The following is a 15,000-nucleotide window of genomic DNA, read 5'->3' on the forward strand; positions in this document are numbered from 1 at the left end:
TCGCCTCGGCTCGTTCTCCGCCGCGTTTGTGTGTCTACGGCGCGTTTCGCCCGCGTGTGAGAAACGGGGGGGGAGGGGGAGGGGGGGAGCGAGCGCCGACGCCGGACATGGACCCCCGTGCATCGTCGTCAGCGCGGGGGGGGGGGGGGGGTCAGGTGTTTTTATTTGTTTGGCTTTAATCGATGGTTAATTAATCCGGCACAATGAATATTCGTCCTGTAATTGGGCCCGGCGATCAATCAACTCATTCACTGACACACATATTTGCGCCCGCTCCTTAACGAGAAACTCTCAATTGACCTGACTCTCAGTCTCCCCTGGCAACGGCCCTTTTTATCGTCATGGGAACCACCTTGGTTTAATGAAAAGAGAGAGAACTCAAAAGGAGCGGGGTGAAAAAATAAAAGAACGCTCAGAAATTAGGAAGCTCTCCAGCTAATAAGACCGCCTCAACGAGAAACAAGCGCTGCTCTGTGTGTTCGTGTGTGTGTGTGTGTGTGTGTGTGTGCGCGCGCACGTGTGCACGCACATCCTTGCGCGTGCACGAGTTTTGGTGCTCTTGCCCTTCTCCACGGGTGATTGGCTAACAGTCGACTCTAACCTCAGGATGACAAAAATCAATATATCATCACTTGGGGCCTCTCTTACTCAAACACAGACACACACACAGACACACACACACACACAGTAACACAACCACAGAATCCACAAAGGGAGAGACAGTGAAAAATAAGCCGCCCACTTTAAGTCAAGGTCTGCTTGCTGTAACTAAAGCTGCCCACAATGGCTGACCCCAGGAGTGACTGGCTGTGGCAAAGGTTGTCCCACATTCAGCTCCTGTGAGACCCCGTCTGTCCCCCGGGATGGGCGTCAGATCAGAAATAGGACGGAAAAAGTGAGGTGGTTGGGTTTCCCGGAAAACTGTTTGACTTTAATGATAATGTGTGTTTTAACTCAGCCAGACTATTTATAGCAGCCTATTGTGTGTGTGTGTGTGTGTGTGTGTGTGTTTTGCGGGGTGGGGGCAGGATTGATCTCCAAGACCCATGGGGCAAGGAGGATATCAAGGATATGTTGGCATGTTTTCCGCTAACATGAGAGCTACTTAAGAGGGCTATTGAGCGGAGTGGCTGAAGTGACTATTGACTATGTGATGAGCAGTGTGTGTGTGTGTGTGTGTGTGTGTGTGTGTGTGTGTGTGTGTGTGTGTGTGTGCACGTGTTTGTGTTGATGGCCATATCTGTTGTCTTGTTGCTATTGACGACTATGTCTATAGTACACTGGCCCCTTAGATGCTTATCAGACCCACTGATCACCCTGATTGATCAAGCTGGAGGGAGAGGGGGGGGGGGGAGAGTGTCGGGGAGAGAGAAGGAGAGAGAGGGAGAGAGATGAAATTGTGCAGACTTCCAACAAAGCTGTGATATTTGAGTTTCTATTAGAGCTAATCCTAATGCTGTGATACTCCTTTTATACCCCTGTTTGTCTCTGTCCTCTCTGTCTGTCTGTCTGTCTCTCTCTGTCCCTCTCTGTCTGCCTCTCTCTCTCTAGCTATCTCTCTCTCTGTCTCTATCTGTCTGTCTGTCTGTCTGTCTGTCTGTCTCTACATATAACACATATATAAAAAGGAGGTAACTTAAAACCCGAGGTCTGATGTAGATCAGCAGGTGATTCTGATTCCCTCCTGTGGTGGCAGGCAGAGATCAGCTGTCCTGCAAGAACGCAGCTTTCTTTCATTTCCCCCCAGTATAATTTTTAGTTTGTCGTTATCTGATTTAATATACTGTGGATGTTTAAGGCTGAAGTTTGGGAAAAATTGTTCCCTGATAAGTTTACATTTTGGGCACTGTGTGAGGAAGTGCTCTCTCTACAGCAGTTCCTGCACACTGTTGGCACAGTTGTTCCTCTTTTGGCAGCCACGTTGTCTTATATCTGCCTGTTTCTATGGCCAGGCTATGAGCACTCAGTCTGTACTGTGGTCACATGTGTCTGTGTTTAACATCAGTCACTGTGCTCAGGTGGGTTGCCACAGTGTACTTCTTTTTAGGGCCAGATAGCATTGCATTTTACTTTGTATTTGTGATTTTGTGTTCCAATAGGTGGGGTACTTTTGTTTCTGTTGTGTAATAATTTGGTTGACTCTGATAGTCCTGGTGTCAGACTGGTCCTGAGGCAGAACACTACTTGAACTGGAACCGAGTATCAGGACCAGCTGAGTGAGGTGACCTTTTGTCTTTGCTCATCTCTTGGCACCACAGGGTTTTGTGGTGGTAGGAGTCGGGGTCACTTTCTTAGAGATGAAGCCGATATTTAATTGATCATTTTTGGATGTTCAGTAATACTGGAAATTGGCCCAATTCAGGTCTGCAGGCATTATTTGTTGTTGTCCTGTGCACCTGCAGGATGCTTTTACAAAATTCAGTGTGTGCATTTTCAGTTGGATGTTTTTCCCATTGTTCAAAGTTTAGGTTTGTTTGCGGGCCCCACACTTCACTTCCGTAGAGCAGAATGGATTCTATAATTGATTGAAGTAATGTGAGCCACATTAAAATAGGAATCTGCATGTGAATTTGTCTTTTGATTGCATAAAATGCCCTGTGTTCTTTCTCTCTCAGTTCATTGACTGCTGGGTTGACATTTACGGTGGAACTTATTTTCAAGCCTAAATAATCACATTCCAAACAGTTTTCTATTGTATGTGTTCCAATTGTAAAGTGATATTTGTTTCTCTGACATCTAGATCGTTTTTGAAATGTCATTGTTTTGGTCTTTTTGATGTTAATTGCCAGGGCCCAGGTCTGACAGTAACATTCAAGTATGTCCAAACTCTGTTGAAGTCCATCTTTTGTTGGACTTCACAACTCGGAGATCAAATTCCTGCTGTATGCAGATGATTTAATGGTTAAGTGTAAGACCAGGTGCTGTGTGGACTGTTCCAACATAGTGGCCAATTCATTGATATAAATGTTGAACAGGGCAGGTGACAAACAGCAGCCTTGTCTCACCCCATGTTCTTGAGAAATAAATGATGTTCTCTTGTGTCCAATCTTGATGCTGCACATGTTTGTATACATGGATTTTATTGTCATATGTTTTACCCCCTACACCACTTTGAAGTAGTTTGTAAAATTAACTGATGTGCCGTATTGAATCAAATGCTTTTTTGAAGTCAATGAAACATGCAAATATTTTGTTCTTATTTTGATAAGGTAAGAACAAAAAAAAATATTTTTTAAGATAAGATAAAAAAAAATCTCGCTCTGTCTGTCTCTGTCTGTCTGTCTGTCTCTCTCTCTCTGTCTGTCTCTGTCTGTCTGTCTGTCTCTCTCTCTCTGTCTCTGTCTGTCTGTCTCTCTCTCTCTCTCAGACAGCAGTAGATGTACTGGAGGGCCTGCTGGAAGAGGATGATGAGGTGGTCCAGGTAAGCGGTGCGATGAAGATCCAGTGCAATGTTACAAAACGGTCGGCTGAACACAGCCTTGCTCTCGTTTAATAACCAGACTTTTGCATCACTTTCCTTTCCCTGGCGGTTTGCTCAAAACGGCCACAAACAACCGCTGACTTTCTGCACGGAAAAATGAAATTTTTACCGACGTATACAAGGGATTTAGACTGAATAGTCTGGAATTTGGATCTGCTTGTTTTACTTGGTTTTGTACACTCACCGGCCACTTTATTAGGCACACCTGTCCAACTGCTCGTTAACGCAAATTTCTAATCAGCCAATCACATGGCAGCAACTCAATGCATTTAAGCATGTAGACATGGTCAAGACGATGTGCTGCAGTTCAAACCGAGCATCAGAATGGGGAAGAAAGGTGATTTAAGTGACTTTGAACGTGGCATGGTTGTTGGTGCCAGACGGGCTGGTCTGAGTATTTCAGAAACTGCTGATCTACTGGGATTTTCACGCACAACCATCTCTAGGGTTTACAGAGAATGGTCCGAAAAAGAGAAAATATCCAGTGAGCGGCAGTTCTGTGGGCGAAAATGCCTTGTTGATGCCAGAGGTCAGAGGAGAATGGCCAGACTGGTTCGAGCTGATAGAAAGGCAACAGTAACTCAAATAACCACTCATTACAACCGAGGTATGCGGAAGAGCATCTCTGAACGCACAACACGTCGAACCTTGAGGCAGATGGGCTACAGCAGCAGAAGACCACACCGGGTGCCACTCCTGTCAGCTAAGAACAGGAAACTGAGGCTACAATTCACACAGGCTCACCAAAATTGGACAATAGAAGATTGGAAAAACGTTGCCTGGTCTGATGAGTCTCGATTTCTGCTGCGACATTCGGATGGTAGGGTCAGAATTTGGCGTCAACAACATGAAAGCATGGATCCATCCTGCCTTGTATCAACGGTTCAGGCTGCTGGTGGTGGTGTAATGGTGTGGGGGATATTTTCTTGGCACACTTTGGGCCCCTTAGTACCAATTGAGCATCGTGTCAACGCCACAGCCTACCTGAGTATTGTTGCTGACCATGTCCATCCCTTTATGACCACAGTGTTCCCATCTTCTGATGGCTACTTCCAGCAGGATAACGCGCCATGTCATAAAGCTCGAATCATCTCAGACTGGTTTCTTGAACATGACAATGAGTTCACTGTACTCAAATGGCCTCCACAGTCACCAGATCTCAATCCAATAGAGCACCTTTGGGATGTGGTGGACCGGGAGATTCGCATCATGGATGTGCAGCCGACAAATCTGCAGCAACTGCGTGATGCTATCATGTCAATATGGACCAAACTCTCTGAGGAATGTTTCCAGTACCTTGTTGAATCTATGCCACGAAGGATTAAGGAGGTTCTGAAGGCAAAAGGGGGTCCAACCCGGTACTAGCAAGGTGTACCTAATAAAGTGGCCAGTGAGTGTATTTTGAAGCACATCTGTCTCCGTGAAGTAATGGATTTTGTCTGTGTGTGTGTGTGTGTGTGTGTGTGTGTGTGTGTGTGTGTGTGTGTGTGTGTGTGTGTGTGTGTGTGTGTGTGTCCATCTCATCCAACTCCTGGATGAGCTAGTTTCGATGGGGGCCTTTGATGTGTCATCTTGCAGGCAGGCTTATTAATGATACAGGAGGTACTGCTGGATCAGACCAAGTTTTTGGCAAAACTTTGCTTTCATCGCCACTATGGGAAGGAAAAGGCCTCAACATTGGTGCCTGGACTCCTCTGCTGAGTATTCCTGTGTGTGTGTGTGTGTGTGTGTGTGTGTGTGTGTGTGTGTGTGTGTGTGTGTGTGTGTGTGTGTGTGTGTGTGTGTGTGTGTGTGTGTGTGTGTGTGTGTGTGTGTGTGTGTACACCTGAGGGCACATGCACACACACATGCATACACAAACACACAAGTGTGCATGTGCCTGAGCGCCAGAGAGAGTGAGTTTGCCAGTGTACGCACACATTCCTTTGTGTGTGGGTGTGTGTGTGTCTGTGTGTGAGCCACATTTGTATACAGACGGAGTACAGCTGAAACCTGGATGCTTATTAGAGAGCGGTGTAAATGGCGGTGTTCTCCGTGCTTTAATGGGAGCATTGTACTGTCAGTCTGCCTTTAACTCTGCGCTGTGAGTAGCAGAGGAAGTGAAGGTGTGCAACTGTATTAGAGCAGCTCTCTCTCTCTCTCTCTCTCTCTGTCTCTCTGTGTGTCTCTCTCTCCCTCCCTCCCCCCGGCTCAACCTCCTACACATGCCCCTCAGTTGACAGATTGAGAACAGTCATTGGGGGGGTGAACTTTTAAACTCGTTCCAAAGACACACAGCTGTGACTGTGACACCCGATTGAGAGGGCCTATAGCCATACGTGCTTGCAAGTGTGCGCACACACACACACACACACACACACACACACACACACACACACACACACAGGCATATGCACAACTAGTTTAAATCGCCAGGCTGGGATTTGTTTTTTTGTCAAACTCGATCCCAGTTGTGTTACAAAAGAATATTAACAATGTCAGAATCGTATTATAGATACAAACTCTCATTCTTTCATTTCTGTTTCACTGTCCCTCCCTTAAGTTGTCCGTCTCTCTCCTTCTCTTGTTTTGCTCTCGCCTCTGTGTCACTGCTTCTGTGCCGCTTCGGAGCTGGAATATTACTTGTGTAACTTTGACTCTGCACAGCCTCACAACGCCTCTTTTTCCAAAGGTGTTCAGTCGATTTGTGAGGCTTTTGTTTTTCACTTGACACCACCGTATGGGAAACCCCCAAGATGTGCCCTTCCTATGAAACGACACTCTGTGGAAGTTGACATACACCGGTTTTATTTCATCATTCTGTGTACGTTGGTTTGAGGTGGGGTGGGTGCAGGTAGGGTGGAGTGGATTCTCTAAAGTCATTGCGCTATAGGGGTTGCAGTGGCTCAGAAGATAGAGCAGTGTCACCGCTTCCAGTGTGAGAAAATGGCAGCGCGGACTTCCATGCAGTGTCTTTGTCCACATCTGAGTCAAAGTTTGTGTCTTCGTCTGATGGCTGGGAGACCTGGTGCTGGATCAGCTGGGAGAGCTTGGTCTGCTGCGTCCTGTGGGCCCAGGAACCCCGGAGCTGCGCCCAAAGATGTAACACCAAGGGCGGTCTGATGGGATGCGGAAGCGGGGCAGGCTAAGCTAACTGCTAGCCCATGCAGACCGGCAGTTCTGATAACACCGAGGGCGGTCTGGCCACGGCCTCGCCTGGCGTTTACTGTGTTTTTGGTGTCGTAGTGCGGGGAGGTGTGTCGAGGGTGTCTGGCTGGTAGAGTTGTCGTTGGATCGGCTGGGGGAACTTGGTCTGCCATGTCCGGTGGGCCCAAGGACTACGGCCCTGCCCGAAGAGGAAACACCGGGGGTGGTCTGACAGGACGCGGAAGTGGGGCAGGCTAAGCTAACTGCTAGCCCATGCAGACCGGCAGTTCCGACAGTCATCCTGGCTGGCGTTCGTTCTCTAGGACAGTGATTTTTTTAGTTGCATAGTTTGGATACATGTGTTTAGTTTGGATATTTGTGTTCTTGTAGTTTTTGGATATGTGTTTTTGCCCTTGTGTTGCACTACTGTGGGCTGGGGAAAACAATGTTTCATTTCATTTCATGTACACAAGTATATGAATTGAAATGACAAAGTGTTTGCTGATTCCTGAGTTTGTTCAGCTATCAGAAAGTTGCTGGCTCAAGTCCCGGATCGTCTTGCTTACCTCGTGTTGAAGTCACTTAGACTTGGAGCAAAATCCAGAATGCCTAATTACTCCCGAAGAGCAGGTATGTTTGCCATCTGTATGTGAGAATGTGAGGCATTAACTGATAAGTGCTCTGAGTGCTCTGTTGAAAAGCGCTATATAAATGCAGCCCATTTACCATTAATTAGCCAACATTTGTCTAATTAATTGTGTGCGCGCTGGCTTTTCTTTTTTTATCACATGCACTAGCAAGCTAAACAGGCCTTTCATAAACACTTTCAAAGAGCAGAAGACGGTATAAGACTTAGCTTGAGCCTTGCCACCTACACACACACACACACACACAGAGGGCTAAATTGCAGCAGAGTAAGTAATTGAGACGTTTCTCTTTTCATGACAAGAAGCACATGTTGTCATTTTTACGCATTCACCCTTAGCTTTTCTGCAGAGCAGAGCCAGCACCGCCGGCCTCGGCTAGCTGCTGCTCGGTGCTGCAGTGGCTCAGATAAGCATGGCTGGAGGAGGTAGCCTCCCACTCAGTGTATGGAGCGGAGGTTCTGAATTAACTGTGGTGTGCCTTGATGCGTTCGTTTGCTAAATTGTTGATTTTTGTTCGAGGTGCAGGTCCTCACTACCTCCACCATTGATGAATAATGAATAAAGATGATGTTCTTCTCTTGCACCAGTCGGTGGGTGATCGCTGGCCTTGGATGAGCGGGGCCAACATATACACACACACACACACACACATAAATCCTCATATTCCGCTTCCGGTGTGGGAAGATGGCGGCGTGAATTCACGTTTGCAGCAGCCTCACCCAGTACCGTCCATGCAGTGTCTTTGTCCACGTCTGCATCTAAGTTTGTCTTCGTTTGATGGCCGGGAGAGCTGGTGCTGGATCGGCTGGGAGAGCTTGGTCTTCTACGTCCTGTGGGCCCAGGGACCACGGCCCTGCCTGGAGCTGTGCCCGAAGAGGAAACACCGAGGGCGGTCTGACAGGACGTGGAAGCGGGGCAGGCTAAGCTAACTGCTAGCCCATGCAGACCGGCAGTCTCGATAACACCAAGGGTGGTCTGGCGGCGGCCTCGCCTAGCCTTGAGTGTGGTTTTTAGTGTCGTCGTGTGGAGTGCGGGGAAGTGGGTAGTTAGTGGGTGTCTGGCTTGGAGAGCTGGCTGAGGGAGCTTGGTCTGATGCGTCCTGTGGGCCCAAGGACCACGGCCCTGACCGAAGCTGCTCCCGAAGAGGAAACACCGAGGGCGGTCTGACAGGACGGGCTAAGCTAACCGCTAGCCCATGCAGACCGGCAGTTCCGACAGTCATCCTGGCTGGCATTCATTCTACTGGATAAGCGGTACAGATAATGGATGGATGGATGGAGTTTAGATATATGTTAGTTTGGGTATATGTGATCTTGGATATGTGTTTTTGTCTTTGCGTTGCACTGCTGTGGGCTGGGGGATTCTGATTCTGATACTGCTATGTCAGTTGGATGGGTGTGTGTTGGAGGTTGGAGGTGCAGCAGCTTCCCAGGTTAGCGTGATTGTGTATGAAGAAGACGAGCGTGTGAGAATGTAGGCAACAAATTGGAAACAGTCCTGGGTGGGCCTCAGGGCAGCGAAAGGGAAAGGAAACAAGCGTGCGGAGTATGACATTGACATGTTGGCGTACACCCCCGCCGACTTTTTACCCGTGTGAACCAACAAAGCGTTTTCGAAGGTGGATTGATTTTTGTTTTTTTGAGATTCTACTCCTGCACAGATCGCTTTGCTTATTGAAAGCTGAAAGGTAATTTTGGAAATGTAAAGATATAAAATTGAAATGAGAAGGCTAATTTGTTAAAAAAAAAAGGGGAAAAAAAATCACCCTCTTTTATTTGGACTAAATGTCCTCGGGGGCAAAAATTAGCTAAATATTAAAGAAGGAAGACAGAATTGGAGCAAGTTGGAAAGGAGAACATTGCCCACGACAGAAGCTGAGAGTCTGAGTATGATTTAAAATTCAAAGCATATTTTTGCCCGGGGGGATTTATTTTTAATTCTATTAAGATGCTTTTGACTCCATGCTCTTTTTGCGAAGACAAGGGGAAAACCCAAAACGGATTCTTTTTTGAAATCGTTCGATGTTGGAATATGGAGAAGGTCATGAGGTTGAAAACAATGTGTGGGTGTAGTATAGGCACATTAATTTGAGATTTAAGATAACCTTTATTCATCGCCGAAGGGAAATTCAGGTGCAGACAGCGGCAAAGAGGGCAAAATGTCAACGGGGCAGTGCAACAGAGGCAGATGGATGGATGGATGGATGGAGGTCAGTCACCTCAGGAACAGAACAACACCAAACCCAACATTAATACTACCAACAATACTAAACAACATCGTAGATACGAGATCAGCATCTACACGCATATTCTGCATATATATAGCGTAGCATATACACACATATGTGAACAGTAGCAACCTGCACACTGCAAAACAGCACGCCATGTGCAACATGCAAGGCACAGCACGGCCAGGTGGGTCACCAGGCCAAGTCAGCCCAGTCACAAGTCAGAGGGCTCAGAGGCGTTCCATGGAGGTTAAGGAGTCGGTCCTAGTCAGTCCTTGTGTGGGGGACAGGGGGGTCAAGGAGTCGGTCCTAGTCAGTCCTTGTGCGGGGGACAGGGGGGTCAAAGAGTCGGTCCTCGTCAGTCCTTGTGTGGGGGTCAAGGAATCGGTCCTTGTTGGTCCTTGTGCGGGGGTCAAGGAGTTGGTGCTAGTCAGTCCTTGTGCAGGGGACAGGGGGTCAAAGAGTCGGTCCTCGTCAGTCCTTGTGCGGGGGTCAAGGAATCGGTCCTTGTTGGTCCTTGTGCGGGGGTCAAGGAGTTGGTGCTAGTCAGTCCTTGTGCAGGGGACGGGGTCAAAGAGTCGGTCCTAGTCAGTCCTTGTGCGGGGGTCAAGGAATCGGTCCTTGTTGGTCCTTGTGCGGGGGTCAAGGAGTCGGTGCTAGTCAGTCCTTGTGCAGGGGACAGGGGGTCAAAGAGTCTGTCCTTGTGCGGGAGGCGGGGGGGCGAGGTTGGGGCAGGGGGGGGGCCGTGTGGAGCCTGATGGCTGTTGGTACAAAAGACTGGCCGAGGCATTTCGTGGTTTGCCGGGGGGCAATGAAATGAAATGTACACATTAGACTTGTCAAAAGTTGGTGTGTTCACATGTTGTGTGTGTGTGTGTGTGTGTGTGTGTGTGTGTGTGTGTGTGTGTGTGTGTGTGTGTGTGTGCACATCTGCATCCATGCAGGTGTGAAACCCAAGAGTTATAAAAAATGTTCCTTGTGTCTCACTTAATACAACAAAGGTTTCTCTCTTTCTCTCTCTCTCTCTCTCTCTCTCTCTCTCTCTCTCTCTCTCTCTCTCTCTCTCTCTCTCTCTCTCTCTCTCTCAGGTGTGGTATCTCTCTGGCTGGGTGTGTTACCTCCAGATGGAAAGAGCAAGGGAGCAGAGAGCGAGAGAGGAGAGGGAAGCGACGGATGAGGAAAAGCAGGAGTGGGACGCATTAAGAGACGGGGCCAGATCGTACCTGACAAAGGCTAAGAAGGTACTTCCTGCTTATGGTCACGCCGACTTTCCCCACGCAACCGCACTCAGATTACAAGCATACAGAGCCATCTTTAGGGTGAATGTTACACATTCTTGTTTGTGTGAAGTTCTACGATAGAGCCAAAATGGTTGCATGGGGCGTAGTGGCATAACGCCGCTATGAATGAAGCCTTACTAAAGTGGGAATTCAAATGGTGAAGTGAATACAATTCACTTTGTTGCCAGTCTTTTAGAGGTTGACACGTGCTCAAACACACACACACACACACACACACACACACACACACACACACACACACACACACACACACACACACACGGGGATTGATGTGTCTCATTCATTCTGTCAGGGAGTATTGCCTCCATGGGGCGGTGATTCATGTAAGTCTAAAATCCAATAGGCTTGTAAATCAGACCGCACCGATTCAGGGATGGCAGGACTCTTCCTCCCTTTACCCATCCCTCTCCTCCGCTTTTCTCTTCTTTTCACTCCTCTGCCCGTCTTTCCCTCTCTTCCGCCCATCTTTTCCCACCACGGAGCAGCGGGGGCAGCAGAGGGGCTGTCTACTGATGTCTTTCTCCCCGTCAGGAAGTCTGGTGACAGGCCTGTCCAACCAGCCTGTCCAACCAGCCCGTTTAACCAGTCTGTGTAACCAGCCTGTCCAACCAGCCTGTCTAACCAGCCCGTTTAACCAGTCTGTGTAACCAGCCTGTCCAGCCAGCCTGTCTAACTAGCCAGGCTGTCTAACCAGCCTGTCCAACCAGCCCGTTTAACCAGCCCGTTTAACCAGTCTGTGTAACCAGCCTGTCCAGCCAGCCTGTCTAACTAGCCAGGCTGTCTAACCAGCCTGTCCAACCAGCCCGTTTAACCAGCCCGTTTAACCAGTCTGTGTAACCAGCCTGTCCAACCAGCCCGTTTAACCAGTCTGTGTAACCAGCCTGTCCATCCAGCCTGTCTAACCAGCCCGTCTAACCAGCCCGTTTAACCAGTCTGTGTAACCAGCCTGTCCACCCAGCCTGTCTAACTAGCCAGGCTGTCTAACCAGTCTGTCCAACCAGCCCGTTTAACCAGTCTGTGTAACCAGCCTGTCCACCCAGCCTGTCTAACCAGCCCGTCTAACCAGCGTGTCTAACCAGCCGGTGTAACCAGCCTGTTTAACCAGCATGTCTAACTAGCATGTAACCAGGCTGTCTAACCAGGCTGTCTAACCAGCCTGTCCACCCAGCCTGTCTAACCAGCGTGTCTAACCAGCCGGTGTAACCAGCCTGTTTAACCAGCATGTCTAACTAGCATGTCTAACCAGGCTGTCTAACCAGTCTGTGTAACCAGCCTGTCCACCCAGCCTGTCTAACCAGCCGGTGTAACCAGCCCGTTTAACCAGTCTGTGTAACCAGCCTGTCCACCCAGCCTGTCTAACCAGCCCGTCTAACCAGCCCGTGTAACCAGTGTGTCTAACCAGCCCGTGTAACCAGCCTGTTTAACCAGCATGTCTAACCAGCCCGTGTAACCAGTGTGTCTAACCAGGCCGTCTAACCAGCCTGTCTAACCAGCCTGTCTAACCAGCGTGTCTAACCAGCCCGTCTAACCAGCATGTCTAACCAGCCTGTCCAACTGGCCCGTCTAACCAGCCCGTCTAACCAGCATCCACTGGGAATGGCCTCATCGGACACAGTAGGGAGGCAGGCATATCTGCCAGATATGCTGGGCTGCTTATGTGTGTGTAGCTTTCAGCTGCTGCATTGTTGTTTGTCGTCGAGAGAGAATTATTTCAGTAGAGACAGATAGAGAGAGAGAGAGAGATGGGTTAAGAGAGAAATGGAGAAAGGCATCGAGGGAGAGGGAGAGAATGAGAGCTGAGGGTTCTAACAATTTGCTTTGCTGTTTTCGTGCTGGAAGAGAAGGGGTAGAAATGGTGAGAGTTGGAGGGCGACAGACTGGTTGAAGAATGGGGAGTCGAGGCGTTGGTGCATGACGGGTAAATGGCATTGTTGTGTTTGTGCCGAGAGGAGTGAGGTACACAACAGGCAGAGGGAATAGTGTTAAAGCGAAATACACAGGGACCTTGAAAACACAGAGTAGAATGTATTGAGAGACACCGTCCTTCCTGCTAGGTTTACATCCTTCATGCTAGGTTTACCTCTTTCACGCTAGGTTTACGTCCTTCACGCTAGGTTTACCTCCTTCACGCTAGGTTTACGTCCTTCACGCTAGGTTTACCTCCTTCACGCTAGGTTTACCTCCTTCATGCTAGGTTTACATCCTTCATGCTAGGTTTACCTCCTTCACGCTAGGTTTACCTCCTTCACGCTAGGTTTACCTCCTTCACGCTAGGTTTCCGTCCTTCACGCTAGGTTTACCTCCTTCACGCTAGGTTTACCTCCTTCACACTAGGTTTACACCTTTCACGCTAGGTTTACGTCTTTCATGCTAGGTTTACCTCCTTCACGCTAGGCTTACGTCCTTCACGCTAGGTTTACCTCCTTCACGCTAGGTTTACCTCCTTCACGCTAGGTTTACGTCTTTCATGCTAGGTTTACGCCCTTCATGCTAGGTTTACCTCCTTCACGCTAGGCTTACGTCCTTCACGCTAGGTTTACGCCCTTCATGCTAGGTTTACATCCTTCATGCTAGGTTTACCTCCTTCACGCTAGGTTTACGTCCTTCACGCTAGGTTTACGTCTTTCACGCTAGGTTTACCTCCTTCACGCTAGGTTTACGCCCTTCATGCTAGGTTTACCTCCTTCACGCTAGGCTTACGCCCTTCATGCTAGGTTTACGCCCTTCATGCTAGGTTTACCTCCTTCACGCTAGGTTTACGCCCTTCATGCTAGGTTTACCTCCTTCACGCTAGGCTTACGCCCTTCATGCTAGGTTTACGCCCTTCACGCTAGGCTTACCTCCTTCACGCTAGGTTTACCTCCTTCACGCTAGGCTTACGCCCTTCACGCTAGGTTTACCTCCTTCATGCTAGGTTTCCCTCCTTAGCTCTGCAAGTTCATTCTTGTGTTGCGTTGTGTTACCGTTGATGTTTGTATGCATGTGAGCCATGGAGCAGTGGAGACCCTTCCCGTGTTCATATCACAGCTTTGTTTCTTTGCGTGAATGTGAGAGTTAATAATTAAAGATGAGTCAGTCTGCTAGTTAAAACGGGCTCCAACATGGAAATGAGGCCTCAAAGCCCAACGGCTTGTTTTGGCGCCAGTCCACTTCTCTGCATACTTTATGACTTTAAGTGTGAGTGTGTGTGTTTATGTTGTACGTGTGTGTGTGTTTTGAGAGAGAGCGTGATTGAACGAGGGAGCATACGTGTGTGCACGTAGGCGCATCCTATACGGGTGCACATATTTAATTACGGTTGTGCGTGCCAACTTGCATTTCTAATTATTTGTCAGAAATGTCTTCATCATTCATTTATTCCGTGATCGATGCTACGCACGTTTTGCAAAAACACACACGCGCACGCGCGCACACGCACTGCTTTCAAAGACAGATGATGGGGATGAATGGATTGAATAAGAGGACAAGAAAGGAGTGCAGAGGAAGACGAAGGGAGGGTGGGGAAGGAGTGGAGGAATGGAAAGGGAGGCAAGGAGGAGAACAGATTGAATGCGGTGTGTGTGTGTGTGTGTGTGTGTGTGTGTGTGTGTGTGTGTGTGTGTGTGTGTTAGGCGGGGGGGGGGGTAGTTGGTGAATAGTGGCGAGGATAAAATCAATAGTAAACCGGACGTGAAATGGAATCTGAGTCACAGCCAGATAGGGAGTGTCGGGAAGGGGGACCTGCAGTATGTATGCACAGAGAAGACTGTGTGTGTGTGTGTGTGTGTGTGTGTGTGTGTGTGTGTGTGTGTGTGTGTGTGTGTGTGTGTGTGCGTGTGTGTTTGCGTGCTAGTTTGAGCATGCACAGAGGTGCCTGGGGCGGATGGAGGTCAAAAGCTTTACCATTTGAAGTGGCTGAAAGGCGATCCCAGGGGCTTCGGCTGAGGGCCCGGCGCTGACCAAGGTGTGTTTGTCATGTAATTTTAATGCTTTTCCCAGCCAATGGCGGGAGCTTGGCAGGTGAGGCGTTAACAGAGGTAGATAGGTAGGTTTGTGTGCGCGTGCGTGTGTGCAAGTTGTGTGTGTGTGTGTGTGCACGTGTGCAGCCAGCCCTCCTGAGAGAAGAAGCCGAGTGCTGACGACAGGCGCTGTTCACACTTAAGACAGTCCAGTCTGATCTCACCTGGTGTCACCCCCCTGTGCCCCCCCCCACCCCCCATGTGGGCTGTGGGCTATATG

General features: G+C 48.8%; 1 protein-coding gene across 1 annotated transcript in view; it reads left to right on the forward strand.

Moving 5' to 3' along the window:
• Positions 1 to 15,000, forward strand: part of si:dkey-12j5.1 (uncharacterized) — a 36,330-nt gene that overhangs the window by 11,027 nt on the left and 10,303 nt on the right. The window contains exons 9-10 of the mRNA XM_056285701.1: positions 3,368 to 3,421; positions 10,570 to 10,722. Coding sequence (XP_056141676.1) covers positions 3,368 to 3,421; positions 10,570 to 10,722 — 207 coding nt within the window. The remainder of the gene's footprint in view (positions 1 to 3,367; positions 3,422 to 10,569; positions 10,723 to 15,000) is intronic.

Source organism: Lampris incognitus, chromosome 9, assembly GCF_029633865.1.
Source record: "Lampris incognitus isolate fLamInc1 chromosome 9, fLamInc1.hap2, whole genome shotgun sequence".
NCBI lineage: Eukaryota > Metazoa > Chordata > Actinopteri > Lampriformes > Lampridae > Lampris > Lampris incognitus.